This window comes from Centrocercus urophasianus, unplaced genomic scaffold, assembly GCF_019232065.1.
Source record: "Centrocercus urophasianus isolate 14NV4802_14NV808 unplaced genomic scaffold, USGS_Curo_1.0 seq_285, whole genome shotgun sequence".
NCBI classification, from domain to species: Eukaryota; Metazoa; Chordata; class Aves; order Galliformes; family Phasianidae; genus Centrocercus; species Centrocercus urophasianus.
Window position 1 is genome coordinate 18,621 of NW_024884850.1, and position 16,479 is coordinate 35,099.

Here is a 16,479-nt window from a genome sequence, read left to right on the forward strand (position 1 = left end):
CAAAAAACCTTCATCATCCATCGCAGCATTTAAACCCTGACTGGAGTTCTTCCAGGAAGGATATCCCTGAGACCAGCCACGAGCCAGCAGGCTCGTGAAGGTTCACTTCCATTACAGAAAATAATTTCCACCATGGCAGGAAGCACGGCATGAAATCACCTGCTCTGCGCTCTGTTGGATTAATCCATCTCCATCCTTCCTTCTGGCCTTAAATAAAACCTGTTTGCTTCCCTCTACCTGCAGGATGGACTCCAAGGGACGGAGCAGCGGTGTGTGGCACAGCTCTGTGGTTGTGCTGGAGTCAGAGTGGGCAGTGAGATGGGGGCTGAGCAGCAGTGGCCACAGGAAACATCACCCAGACCTCCCTGCTGCACTCGCTCACATTCAGTTGTGCTTAAGCACTTCTGTTCCCACCAAGCTGAACTCCACATCAGCTCACAAAAAGAACGTGCTTTGGGATGGAAGCAAAAAGGGTCACCTTTGGGAAAGTGCTGGGAAAACCCCAACTGCTCTTGAAGCTGGCCTGTAAGCTTCCAGCTCCAATGAGTTTGAATGGTGCAGTGCGTGGGGAGAAATGGAGGGGTAAGGATGGAGGGGGAGGGATGGACTCCTTTTCCAAGGAGCCCCCACTGCCCACGGGTGGAGGGATGAGTTTATCTGGCAGCCAAACAACACACTGAGCCCTTAGTGTGGCTTAGGGGCAGGATGAGGTCCCAGAGCCCAGCTCAGCTGTGTTCAGCCCATGTCAAGCTGTGGCCCCTCTGCCCCACACTGTGCAGGGCCGCAGGTGAGCCCGCTCCTCCCCACAGCCCCTTAATGAGCTCAGGGACTGCAGCAGCAGAGGGGCTTTGTAAGGTGGGGGGAAGCATAATTAAAGCACGCAGCAGGGAGCAGCCAGCACAGAGATGGATCGCCCCCAGTGCATTTCTGCTTTCTCAAGTGCCATCATTAACAGCACACAGACACCAAGGGGAAATTGGTGGCCATGGTGAAGCCCATTCAAACCTTGGAATCAGACTAAGCACACCTGACTCAACGTCTTCTAATGCAGAGTTAACCAACACGCCCCTGCTTAGGATTAGCGTTGCAACAGTGGGTTTGTTTTTCTCTATTTCACCTGAGATAATACACGAACCCAAAAACCCATCAGTGTTCAGCGTGCTTCAGCAAAAGACACCGCTTTGTTCACACGCTCCAAAGCTCCACGCTGCTATCACAAGAGACAGGCAACAAGTGAACAAATGTCTGCAGGGTGTCACTGCCAAAAAAGCTGGGAGAAATGGCAGGGGAGGGAACAAGCAGAATATCTACAGCTCCCAGTGCAGCTGTGCTGGGAGGAAGGCAGCAAAAGGAAAGGGGAGAGCAAACTGGATTTCTTCAAAGCATCCTTCCTTGTGTGGGGAAGGAGGGGGATGCATTATGCAGGTGGTAACTGTGCACTCGCATGCATTTCGTAGCCACAAGCAATGCATGTCACACCTTACCTGCTAAAAGCCTCTCCTGGAGGTATGCAGGCATCTGAGCTGAGCTCCATTGCTGAGCACTGCATTGCTGCTGCATTTGCAAGCCCAGTTGTTGCTCCCACCGAACCACTTCCACTGTTATGTTGCAAAACCCTCTGCAATACCGGGCTAAGAAAGCTGTTCTACAAAACCAATGGTTATTGAAGAAAATTGCCACATTTCCAGGCACTCCATCCTGCTTGAGGTTTAAGGGATGCCTGCAGCAAACAAGATAGTAACAAATGAGCCAAAGGGGGGGAGAGCAGCAGTGAGGGAAGGCAGAGTGCTGGGAAAGGGAGAAGAAGAAGGCAATAGCCTGTGAGCTGCACTGCTCAATGCACCCCAGCAGACTGTGGGACTGAGCAAAAGAATTAACACAGATCAGCGTGCAGAGGATGGCAGAGCCAGGCTGGGTGTAAAAGCAGCATATGGGGGTTGTTTTCCTCTTAGCTACCATTCAAATTCCAGCAGTTAAGTCAATCTAGTTATTCAATTTAGATAAGCTTCAGTAGCTAACAGCAATTTAAACAGCTGCCTGTGCCTCACCATTCTGTTATTGCCTCCTTCTATCCAAGTGCTAATGCCATTAGCAAATTGACTTCCTCCCTCACACAATCTGTTTGGCTTTAGCATGTGCAATTCTAATTGCTTCCTAATACCTGGGCCCAGCAGCAGGCTGCAGAAGTTTGTGCCACAGAGAGCCTCAGTGTGAGGAGGGGTGTGCAGGCAGCCCCTCTGCAGCCCCCTCCTCTGGGTGAGACAGAGGAACAACTGCTGAAATGGAGGAGAAAGAAGCTGAGGCACAAAATAACAGCAAGAAGACACGTTTTTTCTGCAGTGCAGAACAGTTACACAGGAGAGGAGGCAGACTCAAAGCACGCAGGGAAAGCATCATTTCAAACAGCAGCCAAAGGCCCCGTTCTGCCCTTCCCGGTGCTGGTGCCACACTGTCCATCACTGCCTTCCATCTTAAAACATTAAAAGAACCATATTCAGCTTCACAGCTCCGGGCAACTGCCTCCCCTTGGCAAGAAGAGGGAGCAGACCATCAAAAGATGAAGGACTCTTTTGGCTCCCACTTTGACCTCCTCATCAGCGCTGAGGAAACGGAAGCTCCTGGACCTTTCATGTCATCTTTCTGCATTTCTAAAACCCGGCTGCCCACAGGAAACAAGCTCTGTATTTGCATTACAAAGTGTGAGGGGACTCCTCCAGATGGGACTGCTTCTTTGTGGGTTTTAACCACCAGCTCCCGAGGAAGCATCTGCCTGCTCCTGCTATTCAGAGGGTCCTCCAGCCCCAGACAGGACCCGAGGAGGTCTCACCCCATGCAGAAAGGAGCCTCCTCTCTCCTGTGGTGTGTATCTGTAGCATACAGAGCTCAATTTCTTCACATTCAGAAGCAAAATGAGCTCTGAAAGTCTGCTGCACGCATATCCCAGGATGTGGGGCACTCACCATCAAAAAAGCCACAGACAGGAGAGGTCTGGGTGGGATGAACGCAGCCGGCACGCAGTGGGCTCCTCGAGGTGTCCTAAATGTGGGTGTGCACTGCTCTGTGTCAGTGCTGCTGCTTGGAAAGAGGAGATTCCCTGCGGGTGAGAGGATGAGGTGACAAGAGAGAACCAAGATCTGGGTCTCCCCTGCTTGCATTTTGCTCAGGGGTGGAGAAAGTGTGGGCAGAAAGCCGAGCTGACCCCCCTCGCCCTGCCCAGAGGCAGCCTGCCCTGCGTGTGTTTCAATCGATGAGAAATCTGTTGTTAAGAACAGTTAGCCTAAAGCAAGGCTCAACAGGGGAGCTCAGCAGTAAACCAGCGCAAAGCAGAGCCAGTCAACAAATGCACACCCAGGGGAAACTTCCAGCACTGCAGGACGGCCCCCTTCACCTCCACCAACCTCTGCCAGTGGCTGTGAGCAGCGAATTCTTCCCTCAGAACCCAGCAAACAACCCACAGAGAATCCAAGGCTGCTAACAGGCTCAGTTCCTCACTCAAACACAGACAACCCCACGGCCTGCAGATCATTATTCAGATATACCCATTACCCACTTAATTGGACATGAAGATTCAGCTCGCTACGTTTTGGTCTGATGTTGTTTTCTTTCAATAGGATGTTCTGCAAATAAAGTGTCTGCTTGTATATTCAGCTCTTTCTACATTAAAGCATTATTTTTCTGGTCTGAAGAAAAAATATAATAGTATGCTTTGATCTAAATAGCAGAGCTCCATCATTACTTTCCCCGGAATTGGATGCGTGGTGCATTCCTGTACTTGAGTTCACGGGGAAAAAAAAGGAAACAGAGCGAGTAAATAGAGTTGTTTACTGTAAAATAAAGACAGAAACCAGAGAGAGAAGGCACTTAATAAGTCCCTCTGCGGATTCTGCTACCAATGGGGAAACAATGCTCCCTACAGTGCTGCTGCACGCTTTGTACTTATTAGTCACCAGGAAAACGAGCCACAGGCCCGCTGAACTCTTCCCTCTCCTCCTCCTTTAAAGATTTTAGGAGTGAGCTCAGCTCTGAGTCGTGATTAAAACCACCCCGTTACGCTCCTTGAGCTGCAGTGCTCAGATTGAAGATGTGCTTGTGCTGCCTAATGCTCCCTGCCTCGCTGTTCTGAACTACAAAGGGAAGAGTGGAAGCTTCCAACTACTGCTGATGATGCTTCAGCTTTCTGAAGCGGGAGACAAACAAACACAACAGGCAGGGAGCGGCGGCTCAGCTCCTCCCAGCACTCCCAGATCCCCAAAACAGACCTTGGGGTCTGCTGGGAAGGACCACAGAGACCCAGCAGGGACCCAGCTGCAGCATCTTCACTTCTCTGCACCTCTTTTGCTCCAGCTACCGACCTCAGGGATCTGTGTCACAAACCTGGGCAAGGGAGAAGAAATTCAAGAGGATGAGGGAGAAACAGGATCCCAAGTTACGAGCTGCAAAACAAAACAAAAACACCCCAAACTCTCCAACCCAACCAAGAGAGTAACTACAAACCTCATTGTGAAACAGTGCACCAATACTGATGTTGCTCTACTTGTGACAATAAGCGAGACAGAGACAAGAAATCGCACTAGAACTGAGTCTGATCCTCTGCAGCTCTGCTTCTCAACCTCTCCTGCAAGCAGCGGAGAGCCAGGCTCACCACGACGACCCCTACCAGCCCGGTTCCAAACCCTATCAAGGATCTACGAAAGGATTTTCTTTGCCAAAAGTACAGCTTCTCCTCCACGTCTACAAGGGTGCTGTTGGCTTCGATTCCTTCCTCGTTCCTGACTGCCAGCTTCTGCTCTCGAGTCAAGGATTTGCCAAAGTCCAGGTCCACCAAGTCATTTCGGATCACCCTGAGCCCAAAGTAGATCCTCTTGATGACCCTGAACGTCTTCAACACGCGCACGTCGCAGCGGTACGTCCCAGCATCAGATTCCTTGGTTGGGGAAAAGGCAACGGCGAAACCCGGGTTTCTGAAAGGTGCAAACAAAACATCATTCATGGTGATGAGACCCGGGGCGAGTTTCCACGTGCAGCTGTACCCTCTGACTCCCAGATCGATGACGTCTGAGGTCAGGCAGCTGAGCACCAGGGGTTTGCCCACAGGGACGGTGAGGTGCAGCAAACCGCAGCCCCACGTGGTGGTGCAGTGCGAGCGGCGCGTGGTGCAGTTCTTCCTCTCCCCTGCTGCTGTGATCTCACACATTTCCTCCACTTGGAGGCCCAGGCCGCAGGTGACGCTGCACGACGTGGCGTTCACTGCAACGTGAGCCTCTGCTGACTGCAGCTCTGGTGGGATGGTCACTTTAGGAAAGGAAGCTGCCCCCAACAGGAGGCAGAAAACCCAAGGCAGCACCGCGCCAAGGATGCAGCCGCTCCCCAAGGTCTTCGTGGCGGCCATCGGACGTGGCACCGTGTAAATTCAGCAGTCAGAACAACTTCTGGTGAATCTTCAAACAGAAATCTCACCAGCATCCCCCAGCGAGGCAGGTTTGAAGCATGACACTGCCAGGGAAGGGGCACAACATCACTGTGTGGCTCAGAACCGATGAGGGGTTCCAGTTCCCAGGCAGCAGGAACAGTTTAAACCCACTGTATCCCAGCAACTGGGATCTGCTTGACTATTTATTAAGTCCTCCTTTCTACTCCTTGACATTTCCATGCTATTTCAGATGAATTTCCACGCTGCTGTTCCAGTTCAATCTTCCCAGCAAACCATAAAACAATACATCTTAATTACTGGAACCTCTAAAACAATGTTGCTTAGCACAAAGAAATCATGACACCCATAGCAGCTGTATGGCTCTGCTCTATAGACACTTATCCTAAAATCTGAAGTCCTCCCCAAAGGACCAAGATGATGAGAACAAGATTTTGACATCCAGAGATCAGGGGTGAGCAGGGCTGCGTCACTGGCACCCATCATTGTCCAAGAGTTGATGGCACCCAGTGGTTCTGCATGGGTTGGAAAGCAGATGCAGATGGGATTCAACAGCACCAGCCCCACTGCATCCCGAAAGAACAGAGCAATGAGAAAAGCTCTCCATGATCAAGTTGTTTCTTTCTGATGGTGTAACAGAGCTATGGTCAAACCAGGTCAATAACCAGATTGTCTGAACGATGGATTGCAGAAAGGATTTAGAATGCCACGTTCTTCACTGGCTTGGCTAATGAATATCCAAGTTTCTCTTCCCAATAGCCCTTAATTTATTAAAAACAAAACGGCTTCTGAGATGGAGAACGGCCACAAACGCAGTCAGCTCCTGCAGAGATGCTCTCTGCACCCAGCACTCTTCGTGTTCAGTTCCCTTCAGCACTTCTCAGGGTTCCTACACTGCACTCAGGTCTTCCTTCCGTGGGGGATTTCAGTAAAGACACCACCAACCAAATGCCACACTGCAGAAAGACCAAGAATAGCAATAAAACCAGCCATGACACCAGCCAAGGCACACGTTTGCACCAGAGCTGTAGGGCAGGGTTCCTTGGCAGCATCACAACAGAAACCACCACAAAGTTTGGAAAAGCCAAGACTTAGCCACGACTTTAGGAAATAAAACATACCTCTTTATTTACAGGCACAAACCTAAACCAGTGCTATATGCTACCACCAAGCCAGGATCTGACCAGTATTGTACAAAACTACAGACGTCAGGAAATAAAACAAAAGAGAGAAGACAACAAACCAAGGACATACAGACTGTACAGAGAGGGTTTAACAGAAATGAAGGCTGGAGTCTGTGGCAAACGATTCGCTTTAACACAACCAGGAGAGCCACTGCCTGTGCACCTTGTGAAGCTTTTGCGTTCAGCCACGCCACGTATGGGCAGGTTTGACAAAACAGTTTTCCACAGGAGATGCAAGCCATCCTACGAGCAGAAAGAACAAAGGAAACCGATGCTGCCCACGTGGGAACAAATGGCATCAAGCTGATCACAGCACCAAGGCGGGAAACGAAAATACCAGTCTGTGAAATCCTTCTGATGTAACACGTCTCCTCTCTTGCCATGCTTATGTATCATGTCATCACTGCGTGCTTCCCACTGCAAATTAACACCTCCCTTCGTGACTCCTCGGCTTTTAATGTCTGCAGGATGCTTTGGAAATCTAAATACTCGGTGATAACCTCAATAATTGCATCTGGGGAAAACCTGAAGGTAATCTGTAGGAACTAGGAAGTCTCTACAAAACAAAGGGCATTGGGAATGGAAACTTAGTTTGGTACAGAAAGATCTGGATGCAGATAGCAGATAGAGAGAAGCGTCTCCACCCCAATCCCACATGGAAAATATTGCAGGTGAAAGGTTAAAGCACAGCTGGAATAAGCTGTGAGTGTTCACCTTCTATATTTGACTCAGAAATGGGGGGGGAAAAAAAGGAAAAAGAGCATTTTTAAAAAGTCATGGTCCACATGTTTGTCTTTTACAATCACACCATTATTCATTTCATCTTTAAGCCCTGGAAGAGTAGCTGAAAAAAAAATACAGTTCCAGTTAGGAGAAATATTGGCTGTTCCTTCTCTAAGTACCAGCATTTAGCAGCTAAGGAGGGAACAGCATTCCTGGTGGGGCATCTTAAATGGAAACAGAATAAACACGCTTGCAAGGAGAGAAAGACACTGCCAACAGTGCTCTTCATACCACTCAGTTTATACACTTCTGTCTAGACTGTATTTTATACAGCTACCTCCACGCGCTCCTCTTCCCATCAGCAGAGTCATCCTTCGTGTCTAAAATATTAACAACATGAAAATTCATTCTTTGCAGACTTCAGAGGGTGTCTTGATTCTTCACGTTAGGTCTCTAGCCACTTGAGATGAAATCAAACCTGGCACATAATCAGCAGCAGTTTCACTAAGCATGTCAGCATAGAAGGCATCACACTGAGCTAACCAAAGCTGCAAGGCAACGCAGCTGGCACAGAAAGGCCCACAACTCACTGGAATGGGAATTAACAGCAAAGAAAAGGAAGTTTGGAGGATACACAGTCATTGGTATCAGGAATAAAAATGCACACTTTGGGGATTTTTCAATCCAGGAACAAAAAAATGACTTAAAAGACAATTGGTGATGAGCTCTGGAGTGGCAGAGGGTAGGGTACCAGCTCAGTGCAGAACATCACACGTGCCAACATGAAGGCAGTCCAGCCAGTCTCTTTGCAAACTGTGTGACCTGAGAGTCAGCATCTCACACTGCTCGACCAAGAGGCAATTAAGGAAGAACGAAGGCCGTTTCCTCTTCAATACTCATCTCTTATAAAAGTCACTCCCTGAATCCATGAACAATCAGGCTGCTGTATTAAAGTCAGTCCGTTCTGACTGCTGCATCTGTTCTCCATGTTATGGTGCCAACACGGGAAAGAACAGAGGAGGATAAAGAAGAGGGTCTTCATAACAGCTCCGAGATGGCACCACCTGCTAAAGAGATCAAATACAGGTGAAAAATAAATCATCTGACTCCGACAGGTTCTGAAATCAATGAAAATAAACTGAAAGCCTTTGAGAATACGATTCTCTACGTTCCTTCCAGAATGAGATACAACCAACGAGGCACCGTCTACCACAAATTAAGAACTCTGTATCTGAGACCACAGGCACAGATGAGGCAGTTCATGGTCTGTGAGCTTTTACCCCACAAGCACACTTACCTGCTGGAAAGATGCACCGACCCCAAAACCTCAAAGCAGAAGCATAACAGAAAGGAACAAGTTCCTCCTACATTGAAGTCAAACAAGACTGCTGCATGGCTTTGCTCTAAAAGCTGTACAACAGATCAAGCTTCCCAGTTTGTTTTTACTGAAAGCCAATTTTGACACAGCTGCTTTGACAACAAGATATTGGCTGCCAGGCCCCAGCCAAGCAGCTCCCAAACATCCACTGTAACAGCAAATCAGCCTGCAGGTCCCAGAGAATAAATGCTTGTGGAGAGGCTGTGTGAGTGAGTGATGGGCTCCTGCAGGAAGCAGCAGCACGTGGAACGAGCAGAGCTAACAGCTTCATGCAAGAGAGACAGGAGTGTGCCCAGCTCCAGCAGTGCAGGCAGGAGGCCGTTGCATTGCACGTGGGTTGGCCCCCAGGGAGAACTGGCTGTTCAAAATAGACATTGCAAGTCATAAAGAGAAGACAAGAGAGACGTGGATTTCATGGACTAGAAGACTGTTGTTGAGTGCTGGGAGCCAAGGGGCAGCTCCTCCTGTGGGCAGTCTGTGACTCACTGTGTGACTCACACAGACATTTCCAGCACTAAGTGGTGGGATCTGCTGCATGGATCTGGTAGATCCTTTTAAATCAGCAGCACTGTGTAAGGGAGCTCAATAGCTGAGACAGGACTCCATCCATGCAATGTTATTTGCCTCTAGCTCAATCAAGCTGAATACCAGCACGGTGGCAGAACACCCTTACATGCTTGTGTAAAAATACATTTGAAAAAGTTCTACTACCTCCAATGGGCAAAGAAAGCAGAGAATTTGGGGTCTAAACTCAACCCCAATTCAGTCTTCACGCTGCCCAAAAACCCAGTGCTGAACTCACTGATAGGGTTATGAACATCTCAAGCTGAGCACAATTAGCAAATTAAATTCTACAGTGGTCTCATAAAAGCAAGTCAGACTGTAACAACTGCATAGGAAGTGATAAGCAAAAACACAGGGGGTAACACAGGATCAGCAGTGAGGGAAGGAGGAGGGAAAAACAAAAAAAACCCAACAATTCTGTGCAGTCTAAAATCCACAGCACTGCTTTGTTCAAAGAAATGCAAAACTTGAGATCTCAGTTACATCACATCTTTGAATCCATTTCTGTATCGACCACAGGCTCCCTCTTACAGTGAAAAAAAAACCCAAACAGAATGCACATCATTTAATCCAAACATGTACTTCCTTTACTACACTTGAATGAGCATTTCCCAAATAAGCTCGAGTAGTAAATGAGACAGATGGGAAACACTGCCACCAGCTGAGAGCCAGTCCCTGTCTGAGATTCAAAGTCTGGGCCCTAACAAAGGTGACAGCAACAGTCCTGTTCTGGTAAGCAACCAACAAAGCGTGGTCATAAAGCAAAGAACACAAAATGATCCAACAAAATCTGTCTTCTTTTACAGCAATTGCACTTCCTGGAATTCCACTCAGGCTGCTCCACAGCCAGGATTAAAGAATTCAGCTCCTGAATTTCATCCCAGGCTCCAATTGTCAAACAGACTGTAAGGAAGGCTTCATTTCAACCAGTGCCATCCCTACTGAAACCCAACGCGCTCCTCGTACGCAACAACGCATGCAGACATCGCTTTTGTTACAAATCCTAAAAGCCCTTCCACTTGAAAAACAAATACAGAAACATCTGCCTATCCTTGACAGCAGTGACATCAGTGGCATCCAGCGAGCAAGGGCCATTTGGGAAGATAAAGTGCAAGGCCACCAAGCAAGCAACGACGCTCACAGTGGGTCCTTACCTGTCAAAGGCTGTCCCAGCTCCGCCTGCACTTTACCCTTCGCTGCTCCTTCCAGAGGTAAAGCACCTCTGTCCCCTTTGTAGAGTTTCGGTTTAAATGGAGAATCTTTGTCTTTACCTTTTGATCCTTTAGGCCTGCCTGCTTGCTTCTTCTTGGATTTACCATCTCCCTTCACACCCAGCAGCGGATGGACTTCTGCAGGAAAAAACAAGGTGTTACCAGGCTGAGTTATCCCTCAGGGTGCTTAAATGAGGCGTGCAATGCAAAATTACAGCTTTGGGATGTCTGCCCTCATTTCTAGCCTGCAAAACACCAGCAAACTTTCCCATTAGTAACTGTTACAATTATTAACTTTATAGGAAAGAGTGAACTTCTGGACTTTCTGTCTTTGGACTGAGCAAAGCTGAAAAAAAAACCATCTCAAATGCAGAACTGGTGCTGAATCAATGGCAGCTTCTACACACCGTCATTAGGTACTCCTTGTAGCTCTATGTTGGTGGTTTTGGGCTTCTTCTTTGGTGCCTGAGGTCCATCAGAGGACGACTGCCTCTTCTTCTCAGATCCCATCCCCTCATCAGTTAAGGAACTCTGAACAGCATCAGGTGGAGGCCCATAGGGGTTTTCTTCCGGATCCTCTACTTCAGGAGCAATGGGTAAGTAAAGCAGAGCCTTGGAGTCCTCCAGTTCTTCATCACTGTAAAATAAACAGTTATGATTTCTTGTAAAACTGGGAGTCTTTAATATCTTGTTTCTTTTCATTTATAAACACTGAGCCTATTTCTCTGCCAGTGGTTTTTCACACAATTAACTCTTTCTACCTGCTACAGCAGAGACACAAAAAACCTAAGAGTACAGAGGGAGCTGCTTTGGGGGGGATGTCAGTGATGTGTTTCGTATTCACACTTTGTTTAAAGTTATTCTTTCACCTGCTACAAAAGGCAGCAATGGGATCCACACTCGTTACATCCACTTCTTCATCTTCTGCAGCATCAGCACCTGAGAAGCAGGGAGAAAGGAAGAATTAACGAAAGAAAGGAAAAAAGCAAATGGTTCAGAAAGAATGGGACTGCTCTTAAATGTCTGAGCATGCGGGGGTGAGAACTGCAGCACCACACAAGTGAGGCATTTCCCCTTGCAGCTATCAGGTTTTTGTTTTTAATCCCAGCTGCTGCACTGTTCTCACTGAGAGTTCTTGGACAGAAGTTGTTTTAATGCTTCGTTCCTACAAACCAGTGCTACATTTTAACACAAAAGTGATGTAAATATAAGCCTGAAAAAACGAGGAGAGCTCTATGCCTTCGCAGGAAGAACTCTCAATTCTCTCTGCAGTAACTGCAGCCTTTTCCCCTGCACAATTTTTCAGCACCACCAAGTGGCCAAACTGTGCCCCTACTGATCCCAATTCACCACTCGCATCCCCACAGCTGCCAGTTTTCATCTTTATTGGGGTCATATATTGGGACTAACGATTATTTGGTAACACCTGAACGGCCAACTCCACAACAAAGAGCTTTACAGCACCTGTCTGTTCCGGTTCACTCTTATCTTCATCTTCAATGTCAAACTCTGATTCTCTCTCTTCATATTCTACATTTTCATCCAGCTCTTTGAAATCAGGTGCAAAGGCACTCCAGTTTTCCTAAGTCACAAATTCAAGATGAGATTTACCTCAGTGCGAAGGAATAGCTGCCAAATTGGGGATTCCTGCAATTGCAATCTTATTCTGTGTGGAAATCAAGCCTCAATCAGCTATAGAGCCAAGTGGCAAATTAGGAACTGCACAAACAAGCTCCTGCTGAAAATCTGACATTACAATACTCCTTCAATGAATGCCAATGTAAAACCAAGGATGTGTTTGTGTTCAGCCACAGTAGTTTTGGCTCACTCCAATTTCCAGTGTTTCAGCTACACATTCAGAATGACACCATTCCCCCACCCAACATCCCCAAGGTCATATTTAGCACTTGACACAAAGCTCAGCAGGTGAAATGTAAGTACCCTACTCACATTCAACAAGATGGCAAACGTCTTTCAAGTTAGGCAGGTGAAGCCAGAGAGTTTGCTGAGTTGGGGGTAATAAAAGATTTCCATGTGCAATAATTCAGGCTACTGGGACTGGAATGGATGGAGACCAGCAGGGAAAGCTCTAAAAGAAGCAATGTAGAACACTTACCACTTGATTCTGAGCCCATATTGACACGACACCACTGGAAATTGAAGCTATGATTGGTCGGACAGGATGCCACTGGGTTTATATGAAAGAGAAAAGAGGAGGAGCTTAACTGGTAAACGGAATGAAGAAAGCTTAGATTTCCAAACGAGAAACTTAACGATAGCTGGCAGCATTCTTACTGCTACATCCAAGAGCAGCTCTCCTCGGGTCCCATGGAGGATTTTAACCAGGTTTCCAATACTCTTCTCCCAGATGTAGAGAGCATGCTGACGTGCCGAACCTGCCACTATGTATTCACCGTCACCAGAGAAACAACATTTCTTCCAAGGTGTCCTGCAAGCAAAGAGAAAAGAAACCATATAAGATTTAAATGCTGAGGATGAGGACCGTGGGACTGTTCTTCAGACCACAACCTTACATCTTCCCATCCACAAATAATATCATAGAATCACAAGGTTGGAAACGACCTATAAGATCATCCAGTCCAACCGTCTCCTCATCACCATTGCCACCACTAGTGCTAAACCATATCATGCAGCACGTCATCCAGATGCCTCTTGAACACTGCCAGGGATGGTGACTCCACCACCTCCCTGGGCAGCCATTCCAGTGCCTGACCAATCTCTGAGAGAAGAAGTTCTTCCTTATGTCCAACCTGAACCTCCTCTGATACAACTTGCGGCCATTGCTCCATGTCCTGCTCGTTGCCTGGGAGAAGAGGCCAAATCCCTCTTCACCACAACCTCCCTTCAGGAGGTTTACATTTCAAACATTACACTGATATTTACGTTTCAAATCAAACTGCGACTCGCACACTTCAAATGTCAAACGTTTGTCTGTTGAATAAGATGCTGAGCTGCCCTTCACGCAGGCGCCCACAGGTACAGAACACACAAACCTCAACGTTTTCAAGGCAAGTTGACCTTTCCACTGCAGGCTGACCACCCATTCTGCTGCTTCTCACCTGTTCACTAAATCCTGCAGCTTCTGCATTGGCTCAGGCTCCCCATCTCGCCCACAGGTTAAAATTTCACGGCCATCATACACCCTGATGATCCGGTCAGCTGTGTTGATTAGAAAGCAGCTGGGGGAAGAATGCCACAGAACATGCATTGCATTAAAAAGAGAGCAAAAAAAAAATAAATCAGAATATGTTGTGGGAAATAATTGTGGGAAGTTGTTGGTTTTTTTTTCCTAAGACCTGGTGTAATCCATAGTAACTCACCTTCCCTTCCGAGCAAATTCAATTGATTTAATAGCTGTGGTGTTGCTCGTTCCAGTTGTCACTCTGAAGGAGGCAACGAGGTCCTGAGTGTCTGTTTTTAGGACCAAGATCTGAAGATTAAAGAAACAGGAGGCAATCAGCATCTTGTTGTTACTCACTCCCCTTTTAGCACCTCTCACATAACTACTAACCCTGACAACAGAAGCCTCAGCAATCTACACAGGAATAGTTGGAACTCTGCTACTGAAGTTTCTACTACAGTTTCTGCGACACTTCTGCGACATAAACATTGGAAAAGGATCCAACAAATATGGTCAAAGACAAGAGCAACACAAAGAGCTCAGATCTACATGCTACAGATCTTAGAAGGTGAAATACGAGGACGTAACGACACATCAATTATTCAAGAGACATTCATTTGTATAATAAAAGAAAGCAACTTAGAAACATCACACATCTTGATAAAGTGAGCTAAGCTACAGCATCCAGTGCTCTTGCCACAGTCTCACCTTCCCTTTGGCATTGCCTGTATAAATGTATTCCCCTCGCCTGTCAAAGGAGGCCACGACGTTGAGATCAGAATCATCATCCACAGGAAGCACAACGTGTTTGGAGTCTGACAGCGTCAGCATCACTGGTGCAGACTTCATGGGACAAACCAAAACTCTGTTTCTGCAAAGCAAAAGCGGAAGAGTTCACAGTTTCTGCTCTGGAAAAGAAGCTTCCACATGTAGCAGCAGGAAAAAAAAGTCGGTCTACATTGAGAAAGGCAGAATAACATCATCTTTTATTCAGTTTTTCATCCGGCCTTTCTTTCTTACGCTACAAAATGGCCTCAAGCCAGCGTCTGCTTTCATTTCCTTTCTTTTTCTGAAGGCTCCTTTATGTCTGTGCAGTAACTTGTAAACTCAACGAGGCATTTCTATACCCAGTTCTAAGGATTGCTCCCATGTTTACTTTCCTCCCTTCCTTTCAAAATAAAAAGAGCCACAAGCAATCCACATTAGGGCCCCACTCACAGAGGACATCCAGAAAGCCACAACAAATCCAAGTTAGGGCCCTCACTGCATAAAGAAGACAACCTGAAAAGATCTACCAGGTTTAGGAAAAGCACTTCAAGCTCCAGCCAAAACACTTTCATAATCATTAATTCTACCCAAATGAGAGCACTGGTTTTTTTTCCACAGGACTTACTGGTCTCGAGGGTGATACTGAACTTTCAGGATAGGTGAAGGAAATCTGAATCTCTGGTCACAGTCCCCAGACAGCACATCCCACTGCGACACGATGTTATCAGTCGAGGCACTCACCAGTTTGTGGCCATCCCGACTCCAGCTATAGAAACAAGGGGCACTTCAAGTAAAAGCTACTCCTTCGATACATAAAAAAGCATCCACTAATTGGTGTGTTAAATTAGTAGATCTCATATTAAGGTTTGGCTGCGAATCTGTTGGCTTGAAAACCAACTTCTGAACTCTAGTAACCAGAAGATTTCACGGGCGTTTCACGTTTTCAAACACTTTTAAAGGAAATTATCTTGAAACAGACCATCTTTTTACGTGGTCTGAAACAGACAAAACAAAGGGGAATGGTATTAAACTAAGGATAGAGATTTAGGTCAGATGTTGGGCTGAAGTCTTTTATTCAGAAGGCACTGCTACTCTGAGGAGTGTGGGAGCCCCATCCCCGAAGGAGCTCAGGGCCAGGCTGAGCCCCTGGCAGCCTGAGCCGGCGGTGTGACACCAAGCGGCAGCAAATACGAAGCGCTCCCTTACCAGAGCGAGCAGACGGGGTGGATGTGGGCGCTGATGATTTTGGCGATTCCCCTGGTGAGGAAATCCCAGATGACGATGCGACCGTCGTTGCAGCCCACGGCGAGCAGCGTGCCCCAGCGGTTGAAGGTGCAGGTCAGGGCCATGCTGATGCAGTCCAACGTGCCATCGGCTTCCTGAGGTGAAAGGAGGGCGGTCAGGGCGCTGCGCAGGGCCGCTGCGGGCCGGGGCAGCCCCGCGGGGCGGGCGATCCCTTACCTCGGGGTAGTTCTGGCCGAAGGATTCTGCAACGGAACGCAAAGGCAGCGTTTGAGCGAGGCGCGCCCCCGAAGCCCGGCCGTCCCACCCGGCTCCCACAGCCCCGGTTCCACACCGCCCACCTCCCAGCCCCGCTCCCGGCCCCACCGAGCAGCTCCAGGTTCATCGCGGCCGCCGCCCCGCTCCGTCCGTCTCCGTCACCCGAGGACCCCTCCGGGGGCCTTCGCCGCGCGTCGGGCTGCCCTCGGCATCCGCCTGACGAAACCCTTCGCTTTTCCTACCGCCGGCTCCGCGATCAGACCGCTAAAACGCGGCTCACACCCGTCCCAGCACTGAGCGGCGAGGCTCGGAGCTTTCTGTCTTCCGGTGCTTTCAGGCGGGCGGAGCGGCGGCGTTCAGGCAGTGCGGCGGGCAGCCCCGCGCGTGCGCACACGGAAGGTCCGGGCGGACGCCGCGACCGCAGCGCGGAGTTCCGGGACGCGAAAGGAACGGACAGAAATTGCGGACCCAGCGGTTTATTGAGAGCGGCGCTGAGGGCTGAACTCACGGTCGCGTCTCTTAGAGCACGGAAACACGGTTAGTACAAAACCAAAGTAAAAATACAACGATTCAGGGCAGAC

At 48.3% G+C, this 16,479-nt stretch overlaps 2 protein-coding genes across 5 annotated transcripts; both read right to left on the reverse strand.

Moving 5' to 3' along the window:
- Nucleotides 1-3,397: 3,397 nt before the first annotated feature.
- On the reverse strand, nucleotides 3,398-6,447 carry TMEM81 (transmembrane protein 81). The gene has a single exon (XM_042827517.1). It carries the CDS (start codon nucleotides 5,387-5,389, stop codon nucleotides 4,571-4,573), a length of 819 nt encoding a protein of 272 aa, XP_042683451.1. The 5' UTR covers nucleotides 5,390-6,447; the 3' UTR covers nucleotides 3,398-4,570.
- Nucleotides 6,448-6,530: 83 nt separating this feature from the next.
- On the reverse strand, nucleotides 6,531-16,079 carry RBBP5 (RB binding protein 5, histone lysine methyltransferase complex subunit). Of its 4 annotated transcripts, none has more exons than XM_042827516.1 (14): nucleotides 16,007-16,079; nucleotides 15,860-15,885; nucleotides 15,605-15,777; nucleotides 15,024-15,164; nucleotides 14,339-14,501; nucleotides 13,830-13,939; nucleotides 13,569-13,688; nucleotides 12,784-12,937; nucleotides 12,605-12,676; nucleotides 11,953-12,070; nucleotides 11,358-11,427; nucleotides 10,896-11,125; nucleotides 10,549-10,626; nucleotides 6,531-8,399 (listed from the first exon to the last, which is right to left on the reverse strand). In XM_042827516.1, the coding sequence occupies exons 1-14, from the start codon at nucleotides 16,023-16,025 to the stop codon at nucleotides 8,374-8,376; spliced, it is 1,500 nt and encodes a 499-aa protein (XP_042683450.1). In that variant the 5' UTR covers nucleotides 16,026-16,079; the 3' UTR covers nucleotides 6,531-8,373. The 4 variants fall into 4 exon arrangements, with proteins under 4 accessions (XP_042683450.1, XP_042683449.1, XP_042683448.1 ...); XM_042827515.1 differs by having other exon boundaries at nucleotides 6,531-8,402; XM_042827514.1 differs by having other exon boundaries at nucleotides 10,432-10,626.
- Nucleotides 16,080-16,479: the final 400 nt, after the last annotated feature.